This window comes from Protobothrops mucrosquamatus, unplaced genomic scaffold (assembly GCF_001527695.2).
Source record: "Protobothrops mucrosquamatus isolate PMUCROS unplaced genomic scaffold, P.Mucros_1.0 scaffold2413, whole genome shotgun sequence".
NCBI classification, from domain to species: Eukaryota; Metazoa; Chordata; class Lepidosauria; order Squamata; family Viperidae; genus Protobothrops; species Protobothrops mucrosquamatus.
In genome coordinates this window covers 355,866-367,832 of record NW_015388485.1, presented here as the reverse complement: position 1 = coordinate 367,832, position 11,967 = coordinate 355,866, and the positions used below count along the sequence as shown (strand labels likewise).

At 45.6% G+C, this 11,967-nt stretch overlaps 1 protein-coding gene across 1 annotated transcript in view; it reads right to left on the bottom strand.

Annotated features, from left to right (window-relative positions):
- The window catches only part of FBXW8 (F-box and WD repeat domain containing 8), a 56,261-nt gene that overhangs the window by 11,783 nt on the left and 32,511 nt on the right, over positions 1–11,967 (bottom strand). Inside the window, exon 8 of the mRNA XM_015824916.1 lies at positions 2,242–2,369. Within this exon, the coding sequence (XP_015680402.1) occupies positions 2,242–2,369 (128 nt within the window). The remainder of the gene's footprint in view (positions 1–2,241; positions 2,370–11,967) is intronic.

The following is an 11,967-nucleotide window of genomic DNA, read 5'->3' as shown; positions in this document are numbered from 1 at the left end:
GCGCGGGGCCTGGCTCGCTGCCCGCTGGCGCCACGCATGCTAATGAGCCTGCCTTCAGACTTCCCCAGCCCTGGCTGAGGCTTTGTGGCTTCATTAGCAAGGAGCGAGCTTCCAGGCACGGATGCCCAGGGAAAACAAAGGCGCTGCCGAGTTGTTTTCGAAAGTCTTCCCAACCTGTCTGTCTCCCAGGCCTCCACTCCCGGCGCTGGATCGGAGGCCCCGGCCCGCTCGTGTCTCCCAGGGACGGAACTGGCCAGGGAGAAAATTCTGAATTTCCCGGAGCCAACCGGCAGGGGAGAAATCGCTTGGCACCAACTTCCAGATTCCTGCATGGAGTTCTGGGAGGAAGTTGATTTCAATGGCTGGATTGGGTGAGGGTCCCAATCCCCATTCCGCCACAAAACGAACCACGGGACTCTTCTCTCCTTAATCAGAGGCAAAGGCAGCACTTAATCCAGCTTAGGCAGGAAAAACCAAAGGCACGAATACAGATTGGGCGAGACCTGGTTTAAACACAGCAACTGTGAGAGGGACCTTGGAGTCCTACTGGACGATCCCTTGACTGCGAGCCAGCAGTGTGCAGCAGCAACCAAAAAAAGCTAATACGATCCTGGGCTGTATAAACAGAGGCATAGAATCAAGAACAGGCGAAGCAATATTACCACTTTATAAAGGGAAACCATAGCTGGAATGCTGCAGCCGATTTTGGTCACCGTATCACAAAAAAGAGGTTGAGAGTTTGGAAAAAAAATTCAGAGAAGAGCAACGAAGATGATCCAAGGCCTGGAGGCTAGAACGTACGAAGAAAGGCTGCAGGACTTGGGTTTGGCTAGTCTAAAGAAAAGAAGGAATAGGGGAGACATGATAGCAGCGTTCCAGTATCTGAGGGGCTGCCACAAGGCAGAAGGGGTCAAATTATTCTCCAAAGCACCAGAGGGAAGGACGAGAAACAATGGTTGGAAGCTGATCAAGGAGAGAAGCAACCTGGAGCTAAGGAGAAATTTCCCGACAGTGAGAACAATTAACCAGTGGAACAACTTGCCTCCAGAAGTTGTGGGTGCTCCAACACTGGAGGTTTTTAGACTGGGCAGCCATTTGTCTGAAATGGTATAGGTTCTCCTGCCTGAGCAGGGGGTTGGGCTAGAAGACCTCCAGGATCCCTCCCAACTCTTGTTATTCTGTTACTAGGCTATCTGAGAGATAGCCTAGAGTTAGGAAGAAGATGGGGAAACTAACTAAAACGTGACTGGCAAGGCTAAGGACAGGAAGGCTATTAATTTGCTCAACCTGGAAGCTGTTCAGGTGGACGACACTCCTTTGAACAAAATAAAAATGGAGGGACACGAGAACTGCCCCTGTGTACAGTTTGGCTGCAGTTTGGAAACGGTCTGGCTTCAGGAGTGTCTCCCCTGGGAAATTTTTCTTGGCTGGCTCTTCAGGAAGTGAGGTTTTCCATGCCAGGCTCATTTTGGGACTGTCAGTGAGAAAGGAGAAGGCATTCCAAGAGACCTCACTGGGATGTGCACCAACTGCGTCCACCAAATGCTTTTTAAAAAGAGGAAGAGAGAGGCTGACGGAGCTCTTAAAAAGAAGGGGAAACGACAGCCAACCATTACCTAATGCATAAAGTTCAGTTGGAAGCTGCAGTGGTGATTTACTGAAATTGACTCCATATGGAATTTCTCAGACCCTAGAACAGGGCTGTCCAAAGTTGGCGCCTTCAAGACTTGTGGACTTCAATTCCCAGAATTCCTCAGCCAGCATGGGGGAAACTGTGTCCCCTTTATGACTTGTGGACTTCAATTCCCAGAATTCCTCAGCCAGCATGGGGGAAACTTTGTCCCCTTTATGACTTGTGGACTTCAATTCCCAGAATTCCTCAGCCAGCATGGGGGAAACTGTGTCCCCTTTATGACTTGTGGACTTCAATTCCCAGAATTCCTCAGCCGTATAGCTTGACTCCCTCTTCGTTGTGGCAGCCCCTGAGATATTGGAACACAGCTCTCATGTCCCCCCTCGTCCTTCTTGTCATTAAACCAGACATTCCTAATTCCAACCACTCTAAATTGTGATTTCTGACTATTTGGAGATGGAAAACACTCGGAAACGGATGTGTAACCTCTAAACCAGGAAGCAAATGCTTGGATTCGCTGCCTCTGCGTCACCATCCTGCTTTTGGGCACCAAATTTTTAAAAATGTTATCCCGCCAAAGGCAACCACCTGCCCCAGCTTAAATTTACCTTCTGGCTTTATTTCCAGCTACCAACATGTGGGGAGGACTCTCCTGGAGGTTGAGGCACGTGAAGTCACCCAAAGGACCAGTAAGTTGTGTTACACACTGCCCCGTTTCCAGGTTGTAGAGGAGGATCTGAAACAGCAGAAGAAAGACACAAGGGGGTCAGCTGAGGACAATGGATGGACTGGTGATTGTCTGCAGCTTGAATTTCATACATCACTTCTTTGGCTCAGCCTTCGGTTTCTGCCATTTATCTTTTTGTCCATTTGAGCTGGAACTGGGCAGGACGTTTATTGGATTAGGAAATGAATCACGAAAAGAGACAGCAGAGAATGAGAAGGATAAAAGAAGGAAGGGACAACAAGTGGTCCAAACTCGGCCTTAATCCTAGACCACAAAGCTTGGCTGTTTTGAGGGATGTCCATCTGGAACTATATTATTATTATTATTATTATTATTATTATTATTATTATTATTATTATTATTATTATTATTATTTGGTTAAGGGGGTCATCTCCAGCTGGGTTGGTCAGGATCCCGGATGAGCACGGCCAGGTTAGTGAGAAACTCTGAGGACGGACGGTATATGTATACAGTGGCATGTTGATAAAAGCCTTGGCTTTACTAATGCAGTGTTTCTCAATCTTGGCATCTTTTAAGAACCCTGGACTTCAACTCCCAGAATTCCTCAGCGAGCTGAGGCTGGGCAATTCTGGGAGTTGAAGTCCACAGGTCTCAAGGTTGAGAAACACCGTTCTAATGTCGCCGGAGTAAGCTACCATCATTCCTGTTCTCTGATGATATTGGCTGGGCTTGGGTGAAGTCATATGAGTGGGAAAACGTCTTCAGATGCTCTTGAGTTTTGGGTTTTTTCCCAAACTTTCCTTCCCTTTTGTGGACCCTGAGCTTAGCAGATAGATCAGCAATGTCTTTCAAGGTGTATTCACACAAGGCAGATCCCTAGCATTCAAAGACGGTGGCAGCTGCAACTAGGGGGGGGGCAGTTGATGATTAAGGCACCGGGCTAAAAAGTGGGAGTTCTAGTCCCACCTTAGCTATGAAAGCCAATTGGGTGGCCTTGAGCCAGTCCCTCTCTCTACACCCAACTCGCCTTACAGGGTTGTTGTTGAGGGGAAAAGAGGAGAATGAAGGTGTTGGATATGCCTGCTGCCTTGAGTGACAATAATACAGGTGGGGTACAAATCAACCTGTCAATCAATCTGGGCCTCTAGACCCATGATCCCCAACCTTTTGGGCACCAGGGACCGGTTCCGTGGAGAAAGTTTTTTCCACGGACCGGAGGGTGCATGGTTTTGTGTGCTGCCTGCATCCCACGGATGGGGCTTTGTTGGTTTGTGCAGATCGGTTGCTGGCATGCCGTGGGCCAGTACCGGTCCATGGACCCCTAATCTAGACTATGCCCTTTTGCCAAGGACCATCTCTGTCCAACAGATATGCCCACCTTCCTAAGCTCAACCACTTCCAAACTCTCAGAATCAAAAAATTCTGGACTCCAGTTGACTCCCATTCTGTTTTACGTTGAATAATTCAACGTATCCCCAACGCCTGAAGTCGGCCTTCACCATGAGGTTGAGTTAAAGACCTCGGAGATGGGGGGGGGGGGGAAAACACACACACAACACAACGGCATCCATTTCGTGGGCGATTCTTCCCAAGTTCCAAATCCCTTAACGACCTTTACTGTCTCTCCCCCTCGCTCGCTCTTTTAATAAGGCCGAGGCCAATGGGACTTCATCGTTCAGACGGGAGAGCGGGATCAATTATTCATGCCTTGGCTTNTTATTATTATTATTATTATTATTATTATTATTATTATTATTATTATTATTATTATTAATTATTATTATTATTATTATTATTATTATTATTATTATTATTTGGTTAAGATGGTCATCTCCAGCTGGGTTGGTCAGGATCCCGGATGAGCACGAACAGGCTAGTGAGAAACTCTGAGGACGGACGGTATATGTATACAGTGGCATGTTGATAAAAGCCTTGGCTTTACTAATACAATGTTTCTCAAACTTGGCATCTTTTAAGAACCCTGGACTTCAACTCCCAGAATTCCTCAGCGAGCTGAGGCTGGGCAATTCTGGGAGTTGAAGTCCACAGGTCTCAAGGTTGAGAAACACCGTTCTAATGTCGCCGGAGTAAGCTACCATCATTCCTGTTCTCTGATGATATTGGCTGGGCTTGGGTGAAGTCATATGAGTGGGAAAACGTCTTCAGATGCTCTTGAGTTTTGGGTTTTTTTCCCAAACTTTCCTTCCCTTTTGTGGACCCTGAGCTTAGCACATATGATCAGCAATGTCTTTCAAGGTGTATTCACACAAGGCAGATCCCTAGCATTCAAAGACGGTGGCAGCTGCAACTAGGGGGGGGGGCAGTTGATGATTAAGGCACCGGGCTAAAAAGTGGGAGTTCTAGTCCCACCTTAGCTATGAAAGCCAATTGGGTGGCCTTGAGCCAGTCCCTCTCTCTACACCCAACTCGCCTTACAGGGTTGTTGTTGAGGGGAAAAGAGGAGAATGAAGGTGTTGGATATGCCTGCTGCCTTGAGTGACAATAATACGGGTGGGGTACAAATCAATCTGTCAATCAATTTGGGCCTCTAGACCCATGATCCCCAATCTTTTGGGCACCAGGGACCGGTTCCGTGGAGAAAGGTTTTTCCACGGACTGGAGGGTGCGTGGTTTTGTGTGCTGCCTGCATCCCACAGATGGGGCTTTGTTTGTTTGTGCAGATCGGTTGCTGGCATGCTGTGGGCCAGTACTGGTCCATGGACCCCTAATCTAGACTATGCCCTTTTGCCAAGGACCATCTCTGTCCAACAGATATGCCCACCTTCCTAAGCTCAACCACTTCCAAACTCTCAAAATCAAAAATTTCTGGACTCCGGTTGACTCCCATTCTGTTTCACGCTGAATAATTCAACGTATCCCTAACGCCTTAAGTTGGCCTTCACCATGAGGTTGAGTTAAAGACCTCGGAGATGGGAGGGGGGGAAACACAGACACACACACACACACACACAACACAACGGCATCCATTTCGTGGGCGATTCTTCCCAAGTTCCAAATCCCTTAACGACCTTTACTGTCTCTCCCCCTCGCTCGCTCTTTTAATAAGGCCGAGGCCAATGGGACTTCATCGTTCAGACGGGAGAGCGGGATCAATTATTCATGCCTTGGCTTTCTCTAGCATTCGGGCGATGCATTAGCCTAATGCCACCTCTTTGGCCAGGATAAAAGTTTGGTCACTGGGAACCTTTAGCAGAAAGACAGGATAGGACAGACAAAAATGGGCACAGGAATAAAGAAATGGGTTATTACTCTGCAAAATGAAGTTTTTCTTGCAGCCCCATCGGTCCCGACACAAAGATTTGGAAGCCTAACCTTCCCCTGCCGTCCAAATCTGCAATTCCAAATCAGGCAAAATCTTTTTTTGACAGGAGCACGGTCAAAATCAAAATCCACCCAGAATCTTGGTGGAAATGCATTTGCGTAGTTCACTCCTAGTCGAACCAGGATGAGGTCAAAGTTTGCTAGAGTCTGTCTTTCCCCAAAGAAAAGAAAACCCCCAAAAAGGGTGTTGGGATGAACAGGGGTGTGTAGACACAGGGCTTCTGGTACATGGAAAAAGAAGGCTGCGTTTGTAAGGAGCTTGCGGTGGCTTTAAGAATAGAATAAGGATATAGAATAGGATAGGATAGGATAGGATAGGATAGGATAGGATAGAATAGAATAGAATAGAATAGAATAGGAAGGATGAAGAATATAATAGAATAGAATAACAGAATAGAATAGAATAAGAAGGATGAAGAATAGAATAGAATAGAATAGAATAGAATAGAATAACAGAATAGAATAGAATAAGAAGGATGAAGAATGGAATAGAATAGAATAGGAAGGATGAAGAATAGAATAGAATGGAATAGAATAGAATAGAATAGAATAGAATAGAATAGAATAGAAAGGATGAAGAATAGAATAGAATAGGAAGGATGAAGAACAGAATAGAATAGAATAGAATAGAATAGAATAGAATAGAATAGAATAGAATAGAATAGAATAATAGAATGTGGGATTCAGCCAGTTCACACCAGTTCGGCAGAACCAGTAGCTAATTCTTTTGTTGCCCAGGCCCAGAATGGACTTCCAGAAGCGGCATCCACACAGAGAACCGGTTGTTCACATATTTGTAAGTCAGAGGACTGACTGAAAGTCACTTTTTTAAAGTGCCGGTGTAACGAATGACTCTCTCTAGCAAAGCAAACCCGTTTGATCATAGATCTGCAGATGAGCTCAAATTTGAAAAAACAACCGACTAGAGGAAGAAAGGGACAAGTGAAGGAGAGAGCAAAAAAAAGAAAAAGAACACGATTAGGTGAAAAATGAGGAACGAGAGAGAGAGAGAAAAAAAAGTGTGGATTTTGTTTTGTTTTTTTAAAAAAAAAACCTGGGAGGGAAGGAGGAGAAAACAGTTAATATGCATGAATAATGGATGCTTGATTTAAAAGCAATTTACTCCCATATGATGTAATTTTTTGACAGCCAGCCAGCCAGTCTGTCTTGCAACTCCCTGCTCCAAAAACAAAACAAAAAAAAAACAGCCTGGGAAGAAACTGCATTTTATGCTATTCGAAAGGTGATTTTTCCATTGGCAGGTGTGGATGTACGCGCACACACACACACACACACACACACACATCCATCCTGCCTTGCCCTCAAGGAGTGGGTTGCTTCTACGTGATGCTACACAAAAGGGGTTTAATCAAAAAGACACACTTGGAAGATCCTGCGGGAGCCAAGGCTGTCAGCCGCCCTGAGTCCAGTAAGGAGAAGGGCGGGATATAAATTGAATTAATAAATAAAATAAATAAATAAATGGGACATCTTCGGACTCAACAGGCTGCCTCGGGGCACCCAAGCCCACCCCAAAACCCATGCTCCCCAGCTCTCCCCCTCGTATCCAGCTTTGTGCTGAGGCTTTTCGATAATGCCAGGGGAGAAGTAGCCCGTCCCCTTTCGGGTGGGAGGGGGGCTAGAAGAGCGTCAAAGCCATCGACTCACAAAGGTGTTTTTGCCAAGCAGGGCCAGGCCAGGGGTGCAGAGCGGTGCCAGAGCACCTGCAGTCTTTGATGTTTGTGCCCGGGATCCTCGGAGGGTCCGTCCTGCCAAGCGGGGAACCAGGCCAAGCCAGAGGAGGTGGAGAAGAGGCAAACGTCTGTTGGATGCGAAACAAGAGGTGGCCAAATTCATTTGAGCTCCAGATGAAAAAAAGCAGGAAATGGAGCAGTCCCCCTCTCCTGGAAGAGGATGGATGATGATGGGACACCTTATTTATTTGGGAATTTTGGAACCACCTTGATAGATTGGGTGGATAGGATAGGATAGGATAGGATAGGATAGTGTATAGTATAGTGTATAGTATAGTATAGTATAGTATAGTATAGTATAGTATAGTATAGTATAGTATAGTATAGTATAGTATGGTATAGTATGAGGGGGGACATGATAGCAGTGTTCCAATATCTCAGGGGCTGCCACAAAGAAGAGGGAGTCAAGCTATTCTCCAAGGCGCCTGAAGGCAGGATGAGAAGCAACGGGTGGAAACTGATCAAGGAGAGAAGCAACTTAGAACTAAGGAGAAACTTCCTGACAGTGAGAACAATTAACCAATGGAACAATCTGCCTCCAGAAGCGGGGAATGCTCCAACACTGGAAGTTTTTAAGAAGAGACTGGACAGCCGTTTGTCTGAAATGGTGTAGGGTTCCTGCCTGGGCAGTGGGTTGGACTCGATGACCTCCAAGGTCCCTTCCAACTTTATTATTATTATTATTATTATTATTATTATTATTATTATTATTATTATTATTATTATTATTATTATTATTATTATTATTATTATAGTATAGTATAGTATTAGTACAGTACAGTAATAGTAATAGTAATAGTATAGTACAGTACAGTACAAGGGTAGGCAATCGTGGCTCTTTTATGACTCGTGGACTTCAACTCCCAGAATTCCTGAGCCAGCATGGCTCAGCTTGGAAACCTCTCCCTTTCCCCTCAGCATGGCTGGCTCAGGAATTCTGGGAGTTGAAGTCCATGAGTCATAAAAGAGCCAAGGTTGCCCACCCCTGGTATAGTATAACATAGTTGGAAGGGACCTTGGAGGTCTTCTAGTCCAACCCCCTGCTCAGGCAGGGAACCCTGTACCATTTCAGACAAATGGCTGTCCAGTCTCTTCTTAAAAACTTCCAGGGATGGAGCACCCACAATTTCTGGAGGCAAGCTGTTCCACTGGTTAATGGTTCTAACAATCAGGAAATTTCTCCTTAATTCTAGGTTGCTTCTCTCTTTGATCAGTTTCCCTCCGTTGTTTCTTGTCCTGCCTTCAGGTGCTTTGGAGAATAGCTTGACCCCCCCCTCTTCTTTGGGGCAGCCCCTGAGATGTTGGAAGCGTGCTATCATGTCTTCCCTAAGGGATCAGATTGGGGCAGGTCTGACACTGGACATGGGGATGATGGGAGGATGAGGTGTGAGGCCCTGATTGTGCGTCTTGAATTAGGGAGGCTATTCAGCTGCCAGGTGGAGATTCTGATTTTTAAGGAATAGGGTCAACCCGGACTGTGGACGCCAGTGCAAAAAGGACTTTAGGAATCACAGCCTGCAAATTTTGAATTTTCTTTTGGAAAGGACATGAATACGAATCCCGGTGTTACCAATGAGTTTAGGAAAAAGTGAAGCCTAAAGGCTCTCAACTCTTTAGTGGATGAATTGGTAGCTGCCATTCCGCACTCTTTTTAGGTAGGGCCGCACATTTAAAGGTGTGTGTGTGTGTGTGTGTGTGTGTGTGTGTGTGTGTGTGTGTGTGTGTGTGTGTTTCGTTATTCCGAACCCGCTTTGGCGGGTCGGGCGAGATCGTAATCGGGAGCCAAAGATTAAAAACAATTCTTTTAAATAAAACGACCGGGCTTTGAGGGTCGCTCGTTTTTGAAGTTTCTCAAAATCAAAATTTATTGCCGTTGCAGAAAGGGGCAATTGCATTTGGAGCAGAATGGAGAGGGTCCAGTTGGGTAAATTAGCCAAATGAAAATTACTTGATGGGCTATAAAACAACATAAAAAGGGGGGTGGGGGTGATTCCAGTCATGTGGAAGAATCGCAGCACCCACTTAAATCTGATCCAGTGCATCTAATGCTTTGGACAGACGTGTGCTGAATCCTAGCCTGGCAACACACACACAACCTGATGCCTGAACGTCTGTGTGTGTGTGTGTGTGCATGTGTCTTTCTCATCCCACCCAGAAGAGTGCCAAAAAGTACCGATACATCTTCTGTATCAATCTAGAGAAAAATCGTTGACTTCTGACCACATTAATCCACCCGTGCAAAGTCCCTTTGTGTCTGGGGAATAATTATCATAATAGACATTAGTAATTAGTTTTCAGTGTGATGTCAGCCAGTGTGGCAATGCCAACAAGCCACTGTTCTTGTCAAACACATCCTGGCTGTCTGGGCTCTTTCAGCTCCATCTCCCTGATTAAAATAAACATGGATGCGCCACCCAGAAGCCCATCTGTCCAGCACGCAGCAAAACTGGAATCTCTTTGGAGATCACACAGACACCTAGAGTGGCAACTGGGAGGGCCCCATAGGTCTCTTATACTGGGGCTGCTGGTGGAACTCTTTAGATAGAACCAGGAGGTTCACCCGGGGTCTCAGGTATGAAAATCAAGGATGAAATTGGCGGAGAGAGATGAATCAAACCTCGCCGAGGAAGGGGCTTGAATTCTTAAGACGGGATCGAGAAATCCAAATTGCGTTTTGATTAAAGGGCGCCCACATTTATAAGCTACAGTTCAGTTTATCAGAGGCAAGTGAATAAATGTTGCCTTCCCATTGAAGTGGTACCTATTGATCTACTAGCATTTGCATGCTTTCGAACTGCTAAGATGGGGAGGAGCTGGAGCTGGTGACGGGAGCTCACCCCATCACGCGGCGCTGGGGTCTCGAACCCAGGCTGTCGGCTTTCAAGCAGACAAGGTCAGCGCGCTTAACCGCTGAGCTATTGTGCCCCCCCCCAACACATTCCTGCATTTTCAACTTTTAATATACAACCCTTGGGATAATAAGACCGACTGTTAGCAATATTACGCTTATTATATGGTACCTCTTGACTGTATTCTCTGGAGAGTTGATTGGCCCTGTCTCTGCTGGCATTTCAGAAAGCTTTAAAAATATGGAAGCCTACCTGGGCACGGGGTGGGGAGGTTAATTGAACCCGTGAGGCTGGAGGTGATTTATGGATGCCTTGTGTTGTCCTCGGCTGTCACGCCGTGTTTTCATACTAATTTGTGTTGAGTTTTTAGCCCTGGGTGAGCCACTCAGGGCTGCTCCTGCAAGGTGGCCAGCCGTGTAAATCATTTCAATAAATACATACATAAAATAATCTGAAGTAACGTTTTCCTACCTAAGCTCTAGGTAGTAGCCCTTATCGTCTCTCGCCTTGCCCAACGGTCGCAGTGGCGATCCGTTGCAGTGACAATTGATGACCGCAATCGGGCCCAAAATTTCTGTTGCTAAGTGAGGCAGCTCTTAAAGGAATTTTGCCCCGTTTTACGTCCTTTTTGGCCACAGTTCAGTGAATCGCTGCAGTTGATAAGTTAGTAACCCGGTTGTTAAGTGAATCTGGTTTATCAGAAGGTCGCAAAAGGAGGTCACCTGACCCCGGGACGCAGCAATGGTCGTAAAGTGTGAACCAGTTGCCAAGCATCTGAATTTTGATCACTTGATCATGGGGCTGCTACAAAAGTTGTAAGTGTGAAAAACGGTCGTAAGTCACTTTTTTCAGTGCCGTTCAAACTTCCAAACAGTCACTAAACGAACTGCTGAAAGTCGAGGATTACCTATATTTAGCAAAGTTTGGAAGTTTGCAACTCAAGCGTTCCAGTTCTGCCACGAGTATTTTTTTGTGCCCTGTTTAGGAGAAACTTGTCGGACGCAACTTTTATTTTGTTTTAAACTGAGGCTGCATATTTTATCGGTCTGCCTTTATAATGCCAGTTAGAAGGCTATGGAAAATAACAAGCAAGCAAACATCTGAATTGATTGAGCGAGCTTCTGCCTTTTAAAATGCCGACGAGCGTTACTCATAAACTTTTAACAACCTATTTGTAGCTGGAAGAGCTGTGTTTAAAAGAAAACTTAAGATAGGTAAGGAGCTGGATCTTGCACCTCATAAAACTTATAGATCGGGGATCTGTCCGTTTCAATTTATTCAGCTGCTTATTCTTCCGGGCCGCAAGCTGGTCCTAGTCCAGTTTGCAAATTCAGCATGCTAATAAAAATCCACCTGTTTTAATGCACCTTTATTGCACTGTATGCATTTTAATGTACCTTTCATGCATTATCGATACATTAGGGCACCGGCTTCCTAACACACGCATTTTTATGTCACGTTCCTTAACACGCGTGCACCTTTGCATTGGCTTTTCTCTAACACCGCACACCGGTGTGTAAAATACGGTTTAAGAGAGCACAGATTTGGAAAATACTACACGAAAGTTATGAAAACCCATGCCAAATCATTTTTCCATATTGTTCTTCTCCCTCTTCCTTTATGATTGTTGTTATTTTTGATCTGCGTAAACTGCCCACTGTCTACGAGGATGGAGATTGAAAATTTGCATAAAAGAGAAAA